A 17,652-nucleotide genomic window follows, 5' to 3' on the forward strand; every position below is an offset into this window, starting at 1 on the left:
GGGGGGGGTAGTTTTACCCTATGTTAAGCCCTTTGAGACAAATTGTGAATTGTGCGAATGGGATGTACAAATAAAGTTGATTGACTGACGATTGATTGATTTTACTTGTTATCTGTAACAGTTTGAAATGACAGAGACGAATGATGCTCATTGACACATGAGGAATTAGCTTCTACGCAGGAAGTCAAGTTAAACAACAAAATACAGTTTTTGTCGCATTTTGAATGACAGTAAAATAATTGTGTTGAGGGCTTTTGTCATTTCTTTAGCGAACTTGTGGATAAACTTCTTCTGTAGTATCATTGGACTAAGTCCTCATACACCGTGTGGTCCGACAGGGCAGTAACAGAGGAAGTATTAATTTAACACAATTTAGAAACAGTTTAGTTTCTCCCACAACTCTCGTCTTCCTTTTATTTTCTTCATCGTGCAGGAATATAAAGCTTCAGGTGATCATCTCAAACGCCGGGCCCCTGGAGGACTTGTTGTTTAACTACTCACATTCCCTCCCAGCAGCTGTTGCTGGCTCCCTCCTCCTACTCCGGCCCTCTGCTAACCAGCTGCCTCACAGAGCCCAGTAAAGCCCAGTGAGGAACTGCCAGCTTGTGTCATCTGCCTTTCACTTCTACAATTCTGTAAATACGAGGACGACTGTATAATTAGACACTTAACCAGTGGAATATGGTGTTTTCCTTGTTAAAGTGTGTGTTTCTTGGGAAGCTGGCCACATGTGTGTGTGTTCCTGAACTTATGCGCTCCAGTGTGTCTTTGTCTGCATGTGTTTGTTGTGGCACTGTATGTATTCACAAGTGTTCTTACATGTACAGCACATGTTGCCACGCTGGACAGATGGGAGCTGCATGGGTGTGATCATCAGAGACTTGCTCCATTGTCGCCCTTATCGCCGACTCATACCCAACAAATACCTTGAGACCTGCAGGGTCCAGCTCTGGTCAACACATGTCTGTGCTGGCACAAACACACACTGAACAGATGTGTTATTCACATCCGGGGCCCAATCGCAGCTCAGAGAAGTGCAGAGGAGTCGCTGCTGTCGAGGTAAAGACCTCAGGGCGTGAGTCAGGTCCATGGAAATCAAACTAATTTAAAAACCTCTTCTCTTCTCTGTAAGTAAATATGAACTCATGGTTTTGTTTGTCTTAGATTTGGGAACTCGTGCTGATAGGACATGAGCTGACAGCTTCCAGTGATGGGATGTCATGTTTACTTTGTTACTGTATCTACGTAAATCTTTCACAAATCTGAAGATTTATTTATTCTAAGTAGATTTAATTTACAAAACATTTGTTTTCCTATATTTTAACAAATCCTCATTATACTGGTCACTGTGATTTACAGCCAGATGCATTTTATTTATACAAGGAAGATTATTTACACATCATAATCTCTCTCTTTTCTTGTCTGTGTCTTTTTTGTCAATGACATATTAACACCTTTATAATAAGATATGGCAACTGGTTAACACCGTCCAACATTAAAAGACCAGACATGACCATTAGCTATATTTAGCAGCGAAATATCATGGTACAGTAAGAGTTGTGTGTTTGGACCTGATTTGGTAAAAACTCTATCTCACATCCACCATTAGGTTTGAATCCTTCTCGTAACGAATCGCCCACATATTCTGTTTCACTCGTGGCATCGATGACAAAAATTATGCTCTACTGCTGTTTCACGGTGACTTTGAGACATCTGTGCTTTTTAAAAGGGGTTCCACTTTATGTGCGGGAGCTAGTTAGCCTAGCCTGCTGTCCTCCACTCCTGATCAGGAAGAAGAGTTTCGCGTTTTATACGTAAAGGGACAAATGTCTCAAATAGCGTGGCCTTAATTTCAGCTGCTTAAAGCTGGTTAGTTGTGACAATATTATATTCATTTAATATTATATTTTTAGATCTTGTTTTTTAGTTTAAAAGTTTATAAAGTTCCTTTTGATTGATTTCAGATAGTTGTCATTTACTGGCAGCTCAGTACACAAACATTTTAAAAACAATGATGATCTATTAGAACAAATACATTTCAGTTTGACTCTGAATTGTTTTGGTCTGGTTGTTTGTCGACAGTATTTAATCTCCTTCTCCACAGGAGGTGGTCAAATTGACAGCAGGTTTGACGGATGACCTCCACTCGACTCTCCCTCTCCGTCACCTCCCCGCTCCATCCTTCCTTCTCCTCCTCTCTCCGTCCCTCTCCTCTGGATCTCCTTATCCCCTCCACGCATAACATAGAATCCCCTGGGCAGGCCCGGACAGGGGGCCGGTCTGGGAGGCCAGACCCAGAAACAAAGCTCTCTCTGCCATTCGAATGTGCGCACCCCCCACCTCCCCCCCGAGTCGCCGTCCTCCAGGGAGAGTGCTCTCTGCTGGGCCGGGGCTGTTAATAAGCTGCTAATGAGGAAACAGACCTCCATTCTCTGCTAACATCAAGACAGATGGACGCACACGACATGTTTGTTTTAAACTTTCCACTGAAGTGACAGATTAGAGGGAAGACAGGCTCTGATTGGTCTCGTTGGCTAGATTCGGAGACATGTGACCCTAATGCTGATATCATTCATCACGGTAACATTCATTTTAAGAAATGTGAGCAGGTCTCTCTGCAACATCTATCCTGAGTATTTCTCCTGAAGATTTCCTCAGCCTCTTTTACTCATCGTGTTTTACCTCATCAAACTATGTGGAAAAAACAAAAAAGCCAATATTATTTGAGGAGAATTTGTGTTCTAGCTTTTAAACTAGATTTAAATGTGAAAATATTCTATATTCCATCTCCGCTCACAGTCAATTAAGTGGCAGTTCTGAAGGTCAACATAGATAATAAGCTCCTAAAGAGTCAGAGAAAATTAAACGTGTTCTGTTGTTGACAAAGATCATAAGATCTGATTTAAATCCCTATAGCTGAACTGAAGAAATAGAAATAAACAAGAAAGTCACATACATCCACGAGGCCCATCTGTACCTTTAGGAAACTATACATTTAAATCCACCAGATCCATGTGTTTAAGTGGATCCACACCAAATTCAAACTCATAAATCCCTAAACAGGCCTGTTTCTTCTTCAACACTGATGTATTATTGGAACTGGAAATAGGTAAAAAAAAAGTCAAAAACAATCTTGCAAAGTCAAAGAAAGTGATCAGCACAAATAAGTTCTTTCTTGGCCGATGTCCCATCCTTCTCCAATTTTCCTGGAAATCTGAGATGTAGTTTCTCTTTAATCCTGTCCACAAACAAACAAACAACAACAAACAAACTAACAGACGCACAGACAAACAAATAATGCCAGAAATGATTAAGTTCAAGGCATTTCAGTATTTTTTGTCATCTGTAGTATCTGTCATTAGTTGTTGCATATGCCAGCTACAGCGGGAAACAACAAAGTGTAAAGTGTAAAACAACGGTAAACAACAGCAAAAGTAAATGGGTACATATAGAGAGACAGGAGGTGGTTACAGTCTCAGGTTCCTGACATTAGCCCATTGATAATTGTTTGTTTCCACATATGTCCCTTTCTCCTCTCCTCTGCAGCCCCCTCTCTCTCAGCTTGCTGTAAACTCTGCAGGCCAGATGTGATCCAAAGACACAGCTGATGGCATGAAGGACGGCACCAGGACGAGGAAGTGTGCCTTTTCAAAACCTGCATTGTCTGCCCAGGTCCATCCGTGCAACAGGAGGACTGACAGGAGGTCCACACTCAAGTGCCACACTCGCACTGAAAGCCCATCCTCGCTGTGTCTCGACGGGAGGCCCATGCAGAGCTGACTGTGCCAGGCAGGCGGCCTGGCTGTGTCGAGCGGCGGGAGGCATGACAGTCAGGTATTGATATGGATTTCTCTCCAGTGGGCCCCAGCAGAGAGCCAGGGGACCGGTAATGGGCCTCTAACGGGATGACCAGCCCGCGGACGGCCCCCTCTCCGACCCCCCAGCACTCGTGGAGAAGGGGAGATGATAACAGATGGAGGGGAGAAAATGCGCTCTTCCTGTTTGACGGACAGACAGAGAGAGGTGGGGATGCTCCACAGAGGGTGGGTAGGAGTGAGTGACAGCTCTTGCTGGGGCATCAGAAAGTGACATTGCTCTTGGTCTATTTGCTCCATCTCTTATTCCTCTTTCACACAAACAAACTGGACTAAACGACTCCTTTCCCATCACCAGTAAAGAAGTTTGCCTCTGTACTTGTTTGTTTCCATGTTGGACGTCATGAATACACTGAAAACTGAGGTGCTCAGTAATTTGAATTAGAGAGCGTTCACTCCGCAGTCTCTTTCCATCACTGACGATCGGAGCCGGAACCTAAAACCCTCGTCACCGACAGAGTCATTTTATCTGAGAGTGAACGGCAATCCGCTCCCAATGCAGACAGAGGCCAGATGTTAGCCAGTGGTTTGAAAAGTGGAGAATGGGCTTCAGCAGCACTCTAGACACTCTTTTGTGCACCTTCTGTTTCATAGACATTTTCACATGTTAGAGTTAATATTTCTCATACTTTATGTGTCTTTAGAACCTAATCGTTCACATGTCGGAATCCAGATATCCAAAATGAAGCACGCCTTCCAGACCTCTTCTCTGGAGGCTGGAGGCTAGAGGCTGGAGGCTGGAGGCTGGAGGCTGGAGGCTGGAGGCTGGAGGCTGGAGGCTGGAGGCTTCATTGGCTTAACACACCTGAATCTCAGTTTTGACAACAACAAGAACAACAATTTTATACTAAAAAGATCACAAACTCTTTTAAACAGTCAAAATCTGCCTATCCTATATAAATGTGATGGAGTGCGGTGTGCTATGTGTTCGACTGCAACAGGGTGGAGGATATTGGCATTTCTCCCCGGTGGAAGTTAGTGTCACGGTTTACCAGCTGCTGGGTTGCGGTGCAGCATCCAGTGGCTATTAGCACAACATCTGCTGCTGCTGACATTTTGAATACAGCAAATCGGAGCGCTGCTGCTTTAATGACATCATGAAGCGCAGAGAAAGATGGCTGCACGTTGACACCTTCACTTTTTCTGTAACGGCGAGGCAATGTGTGTGTGTGTCTGTCTGTAAGCGGTGACACACACATAGAAGACACCGATGGAGTTGTCCAGAGAGTTTGTGGTGATGAGAGCCGATGCCGGTGTTTGTGTGTTCATCTCTTCAGTGGAGTTAACACGTCACTTCCTGCCTCTAGCCGATTCTCCGGGTTTTACCCGCAGGTCATATCTGAAAACGGCTATACAGACAAACCTTCATTGGGATTCTTCATTACTTCTTTCTTTATTGTATTTTCTCTAACATTTATTTTCTTAATTGGTTATTGCTTTATTGTTAATTAATACATTCGTTGTTGCATTGCTGTCACTCTTCATCGGTCAACTCTGAATCTGCTGCAACAACTGATTCTGAGTACACACATCGATATATTGACGTAAGATCACCATAGTGTACACTGGCCTATTTGTCTTCTCACCAATAATGTAAAATATACAGATTTCTAGACGCCCTATAAAAAGAATCAGACTGATACTGGATGTTTAAAGATTAGATTTGTAAATGTCTTTGTGTCCTGTCTTGTTTGCGTTGATGGTTTTATTGCGTGGAACTTTGCTGTGAAAAAAATCTAGTCATCCTGTAGTCAAGCATGTAATGACTCTATGGTAGCAGAAGGGTTCCTCTCTCTCTCTCTGCTCTCTCTCTCTCTCTCTCTCTCTCTCTCTCACTCAAACACACACACATTATTGACAAAAATTTGAATAGCTTTAATTTGCGTCGCTGAAAATTAAACTAATCTGAAACACAAATAAAGGTTTAGGAACATATATTATTTTCAGGACTGTTTCTACCTTATGCACACACACACACACACACACACACACCCCCCGGCATATCACTACGTCCTGTCTGATTGGGTGAGGTCTCGGGGGAGTCATTTAATACAAAGCGTTAACATCTGCCAGACATTACTGAGCCAGAGCAGTTGTGATTTGTCCATATGATGACTCTGGCCCATACAGACATTGTTTTTTGTGAAGGTGTGTGTGTGTGTATGTGTGTGTTTGTGTTTGTGTGTGTGTGTGTGTGAGAGTGTGACAGTGTGTGTGTGCCGGGCTGCCCACTGCTGCTGTCACTTCTGGTTGCACACCCATGATAATGCCTGTATATAATTAGAACTGTGTTTTCCTTGTGTAATTCCATCTCATGCCGCCGAGACGTGCCAGGCGCGGTGCGGGTGTGCACTGACCATCATGGAGCGATCTTTGTGCGGATATAATTTCATTAAACCTTATGTCTTGTTTGTGATTTTGGACACAAGATACGTTGAATATCATTAAAAATTGAATAAACATAAGACCAGTGCTCTGTAGAAGCCGCGGCTGGGACTCATCAACATAAGTGACGTTGTCAATCATGAGAAAAGCGCGTTCCACGAAAACAGCAGCGAAAACGGATTCTCCAGTTCGGGTTCTGTATACAGACTCGAGCCTCTCTACATGTGAACAGCTCTTTGTGCAGCAGCTTCAGGGCTCTGCAGCCGATCTTTACTTTCCCGCGTGGCTCAAATACTGCAGCTCAATTTTACAATTTCAATAATAAGACTAGTTCCTTTAAATCCACTTCATAAACAGAATTTCTTGATTTACTTAAGTCAACGTACAGTTTAACTGATGAGCCTTGGGAAAATGCCTAAGTTGAATACTTTGTTGTGTCTGTATTTCTCTTAACTTATTTATAAAAATCAACATGCTGGACAGACGCTAAATGAGGAAATATTGGAAACTGAGAACGAAAATGTGAAGATAAATGTTTATCATTAGGTTTTCGTGTGGGTCTTTGTTGTTTGTTGTTTGTGTGTGTTAGCTTATTTGTATTTTATGCATTCATGTATAATATTAAACGTCTCCCGGTGTGTTTTTAATGGACACTAAAATGTGAAGCTTCCCTCAGAGAGACAATAACATGAAGTGACATAAAGTAAAGTGAGACGGATTTTATTAAGAGTATGGAGATACATATAACACACACACACATACACACCAACGCACCCAAGCACGCACTGTTCTCTGAGGTGATATAAATGCGTGTCTCTGTCTTTGCTCTCTCCACCATTAACCACCCCGTCCAGAGCGTCGGAACATGTTGACGCATTATTTCATGTTTGTTTGTTCTCCAACAAGCTGTCTGGGTGTTGTTAACGTTGATATTGATCAAAATCACCAACTGTGACGGAGTCCGCCTGGCAGCGCCATCAATGAGGTCCGGTCCTGCCAGCTGAATCCAGGCCAGAGGGAGGAGGCTAATGTCTGCTTTAACATCACCGCCAGCTCACGGGAAGGGTTGGGTAGCGGACTAACGCCTGGTTTCAGAGCGCTGCCAGATCACATGCTCAGAGACAAACCTGAGGAAATGCAATGAAAAGGTTTGAATCCCACGAGGAAGCTTAAAGGTGACCGAGTTTCTTTGTTTCAGAGATGTTTCCCTCAGATCAATCTGGCCGGTGGAAGTGAAGTGACATCTGGACAGAGTGAGCGAGAGCAGAGAGGTGTAATATATATACGTTACTTCTGCTGCCAACCGAGGGATGATAAAGGTTAGAGTAGCTGCAGGGTGTAGCTGTGGGCTCATGCCAAGCCACGTACCTCAAGTTGGAGGGGTGTAATGTCTGTTTTGTCACTGCTGCTAACGGAGCTGTTCATGATACTCCCCCAAGGCCCCGATTTTAAAAGCTCAGTGAAAATAATCACTTCAGAATTCTCCCTTATGCTTAATATGTGAGACTGAGTGGAATTCAAAGGAAAGATGAAGTTATAACTGTCACTGTCAATTGTTTGTTTCCAGTGGAAACAAAAAGTGGTGCCGCACAAACACCTGTATAATCAAAAGAAATAAACATTTTAAATCCATCCTTCTAATCCTTAATATCACAAATAAACACATGCATCTATCTTTCATGAGTTTCTAGGTTGTGTTGTGTTCATAACACACTCAACTAGAAATACCAAACTACAAATGTAAACCTCCATTTAGAGTGCAGCTTCAGTCTTTATACATTTGTATTTATTTATATGAGGCACTGTGAGCTTCACCTTTGACCTCTGACCTCCCAATTCTTACAAATGAATCCGTAAAATCCGCCAAAATTTGATCAGTTTGTCTTTTAGTCCGACTGAATGTTTACAAGAAATTTGATGTAATTCCCTCAAAGCGTTTTTGAGATATCGTGTTCACAAGAATGTGACGTAGAGACGGACGGACCCGAAAACATAATACATCCGCCCACTAGGTGGTGCCAGTGTGGAGTCATAACAAAGTCATGACATTTATCAGCCTGTTTTCATCTAAAGAACAAAATCTGACTCCATGATACTACTACACTGCAGGATGACCTGATTTAAGTAAATAAGCCTCTTTCCTTCTCTGTTATTTGAGGACACATCATCAGTTTATCATCAGATTGAATGTAACCACAGTGAGAGTGAATTCACTGCAAACAACAGCAAAGTGAAGTCAGACTGCTGTCATGGCAAACAACGACTGAAATCATTTAAAGGACGTCACGTTGCCTTCAAAGCTAAAAAACAACTTGGTCCTCATTCAAAACTTTTTTTTAATTTAGTTTCCACACAAGAAGTAGAATCAAACGTGTTTCACTTTTGGATCGGGTGGTCTGATCTCTCTATTCAGTGTTGTCTGTTCTTGGCTTCAGTCGCGGCTCGCTCTCCTCGCGACCATGTTTCACTTTGTCGCCCGACTCCTCCTGCTGAGAGGGGACTGTGACCCAGCACTGTGCCAGGCCCGGGGCTGGCACGCTCGCACACTCCGCTCGCCATCTCCAATATTTAAGAAACTTTATCGCCTCCCTGCTCTGTTTTGCCTGCGTCACCGAGCTGAGGGATCCGCTCCTCGTGGCAGATTTAAAGCATGTGGCGGCCAGAGAGTTAGGGAGATATATTTCTCCCTTTAACATCTGCTCCCCTGGCCTGTTCGACTCTCTCCAGAAGGCCACCGCACACAGCCAGCCACACACATATATACGTATATATAAATATATATATCAACAGGCACACACACACACAGACACAGACACACACACACACTCTGGTTCATCCACGGTTGACAATGAAGGACAGTTGGTTTTGAGCAGTGTCAGGACAGTTAGACTCTCACGGGGAGTCTCCAAACTGCAGGCGACTGGCACACAGACAAACACTCAGAGAGCACATTTACGGCCAAACACTGAACGCCATCTGTCAGTCACTGTAGGAGGATATTACTGCCGACACACACACACACCGGACACACACACACACACACACACACACACACACACACACACACTGGGGCACACTGTCTGGCAGAATCTGTCTTTATTGCACAAAATTCACACCAAAATTGGCTTGTGTGTGGACAATTCAAAGCGAGAGTGTGTGTTCACGTGTATGTTTTTTCTCGTGCATGATTTGAACGTGTGTAAACACAGCATGTCCGTTTTGTCTTGTCTTTATCTTACTGGCTCATAATTAATAAAACTGAAGGAAGATATTATTAAATATATTATGAAGTTATTATTAGCAAATTACTATTAAAGTATCAAACGGGAGAGTACTACTCATGAATATTTATAATAATTAAAATGCATATAATATATCTAAAATACTTTAAATCACCAGAGCCCGCAGTGAGGTTTTCACATGTCTTGTTTTGTTTAACCACAATAATATTAAGTTATAACAATGAAAGCTTTACAAACATTTGACATTTTTGTAAAAATACTTATTTACTAATCATCTTATTGGATTAATAATTGATATGCTGCCATAACATGTCTGTCTTATGTTTACCTCTAGAATGCAGTGGAGTAGAAGGGTAAGGGTGAGTAATTCACAATAAATCTTCAAAGATAAGTAACTATAGTGGTTAGAAAAATATTGGGGGGGGACATAGTTATCTCCAAATTGTATAGTAGAGTCGAGGCAGAGAATTAAAATCTACAACTTACTTGAGGTACTTCATTATTCTTCACCACTTTTCTTATTGTTTTTAACATATTAGGATGTGTGGCTTTATTTTGTTCCTGCAGATCAGAGCTTTATTTGAATATTGCATTGTGGGATAACAGCAGATAAAATTATCTTCATCCATTTCCACTGCCTCATCATAACAGATGATACAAGCAGCCTGAAACAATAACGCACATGGACGTCGATCTGCGGCCCCATCCTCTCACTTCTCGCGACCCGGCGTGGAGAAAGGGAAGTGTCAACACCACCTCTCTAACTGCACAATTAACATGCAAATGAGCCCAGTGGCTAATGGCGATGGCAGAGCGCTCTTATGATGGAAATATGCTTTCTGTTTTGGCAGTATGGGTTAAACATTAGTCTGTGGAATCAGCTGAGGACGGGAGGGCAGAGGACCCCGAGGCTTCCCTGAGGGCACACAGAGAGAGAGAGAGGGCGATAAAGGGAGGTGGACTCCGAGAGGGAATGGCCCCTGCACCTGCTTCACTGACTATGACTACTACACACACACACGCACACACACACACACACACAGAGCATGACCAGGCGGTTGTAATCAGCCTCGTTCAGGCTGTCAGCCCACTCAATAACTTATCCCCTCAACTGCTTTTGTTCTAGCAGCAGCTCGACTGATGCGGCCGCTGCCCCTTATTCAACCAACATTTATTTTCAATTGCTGCCCTCAGGCCCCGGCCCTGCAGCAGATCACTGACCGAGCGAGTAAACAAACCAATAGACCACTTCACACACACACAGACACACACACACACACAAGAGAATGTCCCTTCTCACTGAATGCACGACATCTGCGATTGCCAAATGACATGTTTACGCAAACTCTGCAGTTATAAAAGGCTTCAATGCTGCGACTGTTTGTGCACATCAGACTAAAGAGCCTTGTATTCGCAGCTCTGTGAAGCTTCATGTCAGTGACGGAGCTGGCGGCCGTCTGTTACTGTGTTTTAATTAAAACAACTTTATACGCAGATTGGAGATTTCGGATGTTGTGTTTTTTGGAAAAAGGCCGCTCGGTCACAGGGGGCCACAGAACGAGGCTGACAGCTTGTTGAGAGTTATAGGAGTTAGAGTTAGAGTCAGTGTGTGTGTGTGTGTGTGTGTGTGTGTGTGTGTGTGTTCGTGTGTGTGTGTGTGTGTGTGTGTGTGTGTGTGTGTGTGTGTCTGTGTCTGTGTGTGTGTGTGTGTGTGTCTGTGTGTGTGTGTGCGTGTGTGTGTGTGTGTGTGTGTGTGTGTGTGTGTGTGTGTGTGTGTGTGGCTGTGTCTGTGTCTGTGTCTGTGTGTGTGTGTGTCTGTGTCTGTGTGTGTGAAGGGGGTTGACAAAGTGGTGTCAAACTTCGACCGGGTCCCAGTAACAGGTGTGTGCTCTGTAAAGGAGCAGTCGTTCGTCAAGCTTGGTGAAAAGAGGAGCCGATGGCCACGAGTCCATTCAGCCATCACCGAGCAGCCTGCAACACAAAATACACAGGACTCAAGGATTTACTTATTTCTGTTGTCTCAGTTTAGGTCTAGTTTGTTCTTTTAGTTTTGTTCTCTTTCTTCAGTTTGCACCGTCTCATTGTCCGGGCCCTAGATGATGATGTAAAGTCTGAGGGAGTTTAACTAGATCCACCACATGTTTGTGTTTTATACTGAGCCTCCTTTTCACCATTGCAGTATTCACAGGATTCAAGGTTGAGTTGGAAGATCGATTGACATCAACTCTGCGATGGGGCGTTTGGACTTTCTTGGAGACAGATAGAGAAGACACAATATTGTTGCTCCTCATTAAGACTAATGGTTTGTGGCCATTGTAACTAATTCTCCTTCCATAAGGACAGTTAAGCTTTGGTGATGCTAAGACAACAGCAATCCCGATAGATTTTGTCCTCACCTGCCTGGTCTCCATGATGCATTCGGTATTGATGATAAATCCTTAAGACCTCATCCGTCTTCAGAAAAAAAAGAATTCCCTCAGAAGTTGAGAGATCATCTCACTTTCGAGGAGGTTCCACTCACCTAAATGTACAAGGGACAATAATACGGAAAACTTTAGTTCGAAAACAAACAAGAGAAGTGAACTTCAACAAACAGACAATAGTATAATATAACCAAGAGAAAAATAATACATAAACAATAAAGGAAATACAGGAAGTCATGAAAACCGTGGATTCAATAGGTTTCTGAAAACGTAAGCAATTTGTTTTCAGAGGAGGAAACTAAACTAAATGATGACATTTAAATGAAATGTTTTCCTATCAGAGTTCCTCACAATGACTGTTGTATGTATTGGCTCATTTATTCATCAGTTAATTCATGATTTATTATACCTCGTGGTTTAAGGAGCAGAATATGTTGGAGGATACGCTTGAAATAATGCAAAAATCTAATATTTTGTTTTTGAAACAACACTATGTCCTCAACTTTCCCTGCCTAATGAAAAGGAAGAATTTGGATCTCAGTCAGTGGGATTTTCACGTGTAGAGGCATTAATGAGGATAATTTTAAGCCATACTAATGTGAAAATGAACTCAAAAACTCTTTAATGTTTGCAAGTATAACTTTCTCGTATTTACTGTCCAGCTCCTGTGACCATAAGATCATCTCCAACACATGAGAGCCAAATGCAAGATGCACACATCCAGCAATGGCAAGTGATTTACATTCATCTCTTTATCGTGCAACCTGCCATGATTTGCATTTGTCTTGTTTGTGCTATTTAAATGTGCGTGACTGTTTTTTTTTTCTTTTTCTGTGTCTTACTCACAAATGATCTCTCTCCATGAATGTAGCAGAGCCCGATGCCAGCAGCAGCAGCAGCAGCAGCAGTTGTCTCTGCCTCGCTCGGCTCCTAATTAGCCAGAATTAAGAAGTATTTCTCGGCCCATTGAAGAGTCCATTTCCTTTGAAACCAGAGCATAATAAACCTTAAGTAATTACCCGGACTCATGACTATTAACTCGCAAACCGCCAGCTTCCCTTGACAACATCCTCCTCAGTGTTGTGTGGTTAAAAGGCCATTGCGGCTACCCAGCTATTTACATCCCATCTGGCAGCCTGCGAGGGGACAGACAGGCTCGCGCTCATTCCTAAAGACAAAAAGAAGAAATGCGGAATGAACTCTTTTCAATCGTTTCTAAACTTTTACCACAGAACTTGTGTTTTTCCTCCCTCGGAATAAGTTACAAAAGAGGCTTCTCCTGCTTTTTTCTCTTTCTGTCTTTTCTCCATTTGGTTTTAATCCGTGCACTCATTTGCATGTGGCGAGGGCCTGGGAGGGGTGGTGGTGGTGGTGGTGTGTGTGTGTGTGTGTGGGGGGGGGGGGGGTCTGAATGTATAATCTTCTGCATTTAGGAGCCTGTAATCCCGACGCCTCTCTGTGATGTGATTTTCTCCTCTCGGTCCCCCATGAACAATTAACTTGTAATCTGCACAAACATACATTCTGTCGCTGCAGAGATGAGACGGGGAAACACCCGAGGGACGCGGCGGACAAACTGTTCTGCGCGCCCCCAAAGAGGATCACTTTCTCTTTCCGGGGAACAATTCAACCGGGCTCCACTAAATCTGCTGCAGCCCCTCATTTCATCCTCGTCACTCTGCCTGGTTTCCTAACATGACGCTCGGCCTGCTCGGAAATGTTGAATAAATGCTTGTCTGACCACGTCTGTAACTCGTCATCTGCTCGTGCAACTCTGTGCAGCATCGAACCTGTTGGTGCGTAAAATCAGGAGAAAAATGTAGTATCCAGCTCATATAATAATAAATATGTATAATATAATGTCCCTTCTAAATTGTTTTAAAGTGGTAAATAGGTTTGCAGCTGCCGAAAATCAACGTATGTGTGTATATATATATTCGACTCTATATCCTTAATTATTATTATTATATTAATTTCAATCACTGGAATTTGCTACACTTATATATCCCCATACAATCTATAAACAAACCCATACTAATAATGTATCATATGAGTATATATATGTTATATATTATAGGAAATTTACCTATAGCTTCATGCTTTTCTCAATTATTTTAAAATTTGTATTAACATTGTTGATATCAATCACGAAAATGCTGCTTTACTCATATATATACCCATATCGTCTATAAACAAACATGATATATAATATCTGTATAAGACAGACAAGAAATTGATCAATAGCCTCAAGCTTTTTCAGTTATTGGACATTTGGGTTTAAATTATATTCATTTCTTTAGAGTGCTGCTGTACTCTTATATTATCATAATAGCATATAACCCAGAAGTAATAATAATGACTTCAAGGAATTAGATAATTCAATTTACGGTAGAAAATTCTCTTCCCATCACATGTTTTTTCTATGATCAATATATTCAACCTATTTCATATTTCATAATAAATTGCATTGTTGGTATTTTATGTTATTGTCTTCGTTTATTTCTAATAAGAAAAAAGGCGAATAAGTGATCAGAGGAATTATATGACGTCTGTTAACACATCAAGGCCGGGCTTGAGTTTGAAGTATTACTCAAAAACGTATTTCAAAATATAGATTTAAATATATAGAAAATATATACGATAGAGAAAATGTATGTACTAATAAAAGGAACAGATTTGGAGGGATGAATTTACTTTAATCTGAAAATGTACTTAGTGTTTATTGTGGGAATGTAAACTATCAGTGTACACCCATGTAAAAATAAGTAAATAAATGGTAGACTGTAATAATGAATAGTCTAAGTGAAATTCCAAACTAGACTTTAAGAAGTGTAAAGCAGATTTAATACAGTTTTTAATGATTCAAGAGCAAAGAAGGGACAGTGGATATGATCGATAATTTCAGTTTTATTGAAACTTCATCCAGGGACGCTGGGCGATAATAAATATTTCATCAGTTCATCATCAACAATGTACAAAAATAAAGACACGGGGTCTCTGGGCATAACAAATTCAGTTCAGCAAAAAACAACCATGCTGTGACGAGCATGCAAAATGAAAAACAGATCGAATGGAAAAAACAGATGAATCTAAAACTTAGATTTTTTTAAACAAATTGTGGCAGAATCACATAAATGTCGTTATTTTTTCATGGAGAACTCAAGTTTAAAATCCTTGGTACAAGGCACAGAGAGTTTTCTTCGTTTTCACAAAATGACGCCTGATACAAAGAAATATAAAACAAATCCACATGTTCATGCAGCCTCCGTCACTTTCACATTGTGCTGTGAGACACACACAGGAGGGTCGTGGCAGCTCGGTGCATGACACACAACTTTTTCTTAGTACCTTAAACTGGCAAAACCATCAGTCTTTACATGGGTCCTTGTTACAAGGTAGAAAATAACATTCTTTCTCATACGCCAAACAAGAAAACAGACTTTACACAACAGCATGCAGCAGTGGGGCCAGACCCCATCATGCCCTGATTCTCTATTTACAAACACCGGCAGCCTGTGCGTCACACACCCAGCCTCATTTCATCCCGTCCTTTCCCTCCCCCGTGAGTCTCGTGAGGGCGGTGGAGGTGATGGGGATGTGCGTGGGAGGGGGCACCTGGCAGATGGTGCAGGGACACGGCAGCCCGGCCCAGTGCTGGAAGCCGGGGCCCAGCTGCAGGGCTGGGGGCGCAGCCGGGCCGCCCTTCATCAGGGCGTGTGGCGCACGGATGGACGTGAGCCCCGGGAGCCCGCTAAGAGAGGAGGACCCGGAGGAAGACAGCGCGCCCCCGAGGAGAGGGTGCACATGGTGCGCGGCCGCGGCAGCGGCGGCGGCAGCGGCTGCAGCGGCCGGGCCCCCGGAGTGTCCACCGGGCCCGGTGCCGCAGTGGAAGGCTGAGTGCTGCCCGCCGTAAATCTCCCCCACCAGCCGCTTCATCTCGTCCAGGGAGCTGTTGAGCATCAGGATGTAGTTCCTGGCGAGAAGCAGCGTGGCGATCTTGGACAACTTCCGCACCGAGGGCCCGTGCGCGTAGGGCATCACCTCCCGCAGGCCGTCCATGGCCAGGTTGAGGTCGTGCATGCGCTTGCGCTCCCGGCCGTTGATCTTGAGCCGCAGCTCGAACATCTCCTCCTCGCTGACTGGCTTCTTCAACTTGTACTTGTTGCTGCCGCTGCTGCTGCTGCTGCTACTGCTGCTGCTCTCCACGGACACTGAGTTGGGGTCTACGGAACGCAGGTGCTCGGAGATCTTCTGCGTGGAGGAGGACACTGAGGAGCCGACGTGGTGGTGGTGCAGGTGGTGGAGTGGGTGTAGTTCTCGCAGGAACATGCGGTCCATGTCCGGGGAAGAGGCTCTGCTGCTGGGACTGGAGTCCGAATGCATTTTATGGATTCTCTTCCTAGGGTGTTGGGTAGGAGGTCGCTGCAGGCTTCCTCCCTCTCTCTCCCTCTCTCTCCCTCTCTCGTCGACTTTCACTCTCTCCTTTAACCCTCTCTCTTTCTGGGGTCTTCTGGTCACCTGGTGTTGTCCGTATCCCGTCGGTGCCACGCTTCTGTCCGTGCTATCACAGGAGAGACAACTTCTCTGCGTCTCTCTCCCTCTGTGCGTCTGTATCTCTGCGGTGAGGAGGACACTGATAGAGGCTATTTATACGTGCGGCCACACAAAAGCGCCTTTCCTATTCATAACGCCTGGTTAGGAGGATGACGTGCCCGCTAGAAAGGGGGCGGTGTGCTTTGACTGTCCCGGTGACTGCGGTGCGCAACCATTCACTGCCATTGTCAGGACTCTGTCGGGGGGCACAGCTTCTCATCTTCTCATCTTCTCCTCTCTTCTCTCCTCCTGTCTTCTCTCCTCTTCTCCTCTATCCTCTTCTCTCATCCTCTCTTTTCTCCTTGTCCTCCTGTTCCTTGGACAAACTTGTCATTTTTCCCCCAGATCCCTTCGTTTATCTAAATTTTCCAAAATTCCCACAGTTTGTACAAATATTTTCTAGTCTCCTACAGTTATTTATTTCATTTCAGAATTAAGCGAGACAATGTCTTGTCTGCTGAGATGTTTTGTGACCTGCGTGTGCATTGCAGCTTTTACGCACCATCTATTATAATAAGGTTTTTTTATACCATGTTTTGATTTCACATGGATAAAGATGATCGAATGCACCACTATGCAACTTCAACAGCCTCTTTTCTCTTCTCTTCTCTTCTCTTCTCTTCTCTTCTCTTCTCTTCTCTTCTCTTCTCTTCTCTTCTCTTCTCTTCTCTTCTCTTCTCTTCTCTTCTCTTCTCTTCCTCTTTGGAGAAGAAGTTGTGTCGTACAAGTTGCCGCCGTTTTTCCTTTTGCAGAAGCAATCCCCAAAACTCCACGTTGTAAACCATGATTTTAAATGTTGAACTTGTTCTGCTCGCAAATGTAGAGAACATATTGATCTGCACCTCTTTGTATCGGACGGTCCAGCCTGTCACCAGCGGCGGTTCGGCCGGTGGTTGCCTGAGGGGATGAGGAGGAATGAGGGGAAATTACTTTCCCATTCAGCGGCTCCTGCTGCAGCGGGGGCTCGGGGCCTCCGCTGGGACAGAGGTACCATGCCCGCGCCGGCTCTCGGCACTCTGCTGGCCATATGGCAGCGTGTGGGAGTCAGAGTTTACCCAGATACCTCATGTCTGGACCCTCGTAGAACTTCCCATCACTTGAAACAGAGGGGATATTATTGTTATGATGATTATA

The 17,652-nt window shown here is 43.7% G+C and overlaps 1 protein-coding gene across 1 annotated transcript; it reads right to left on the reverse strand.

Moving 5' to 3' along the window:
• Positions 1-15,006: 15,006 nt before the first annotated feature.
• On the reverse strand, positions 15,007-16,524 carry olig3 (oligodendrocyte transcription factor 3). The gene has a single exon (XM_062401416.1). The coding sequence runs from the start codon at positions 16,306-16,308 to the stop codon at positions 15,460-15,462; it is 849 nt and encodes a 282-aa protein (XP_062257400.1). The 5' UTR covers positions 16,309-16,524; the 3' UTR covers positions 15,007-15,459.
• Between the last annotated feature and the right edge of the window lie 1,128 nt (positions 16,525-17,652).

This window comes from Platichthys flesus, chromosome 12, assembly GCF_949316205.1.
Source record: "Platichthys flesus chromosome 12, fPlaFle2.1, whole genome shotgun sequence".
NCBI lineage: Eukaryota > Metazoa > Chordata > Actinopteri > Pleuronectiformes > Pleuronectidae > Platichthys > Platichthys flesus.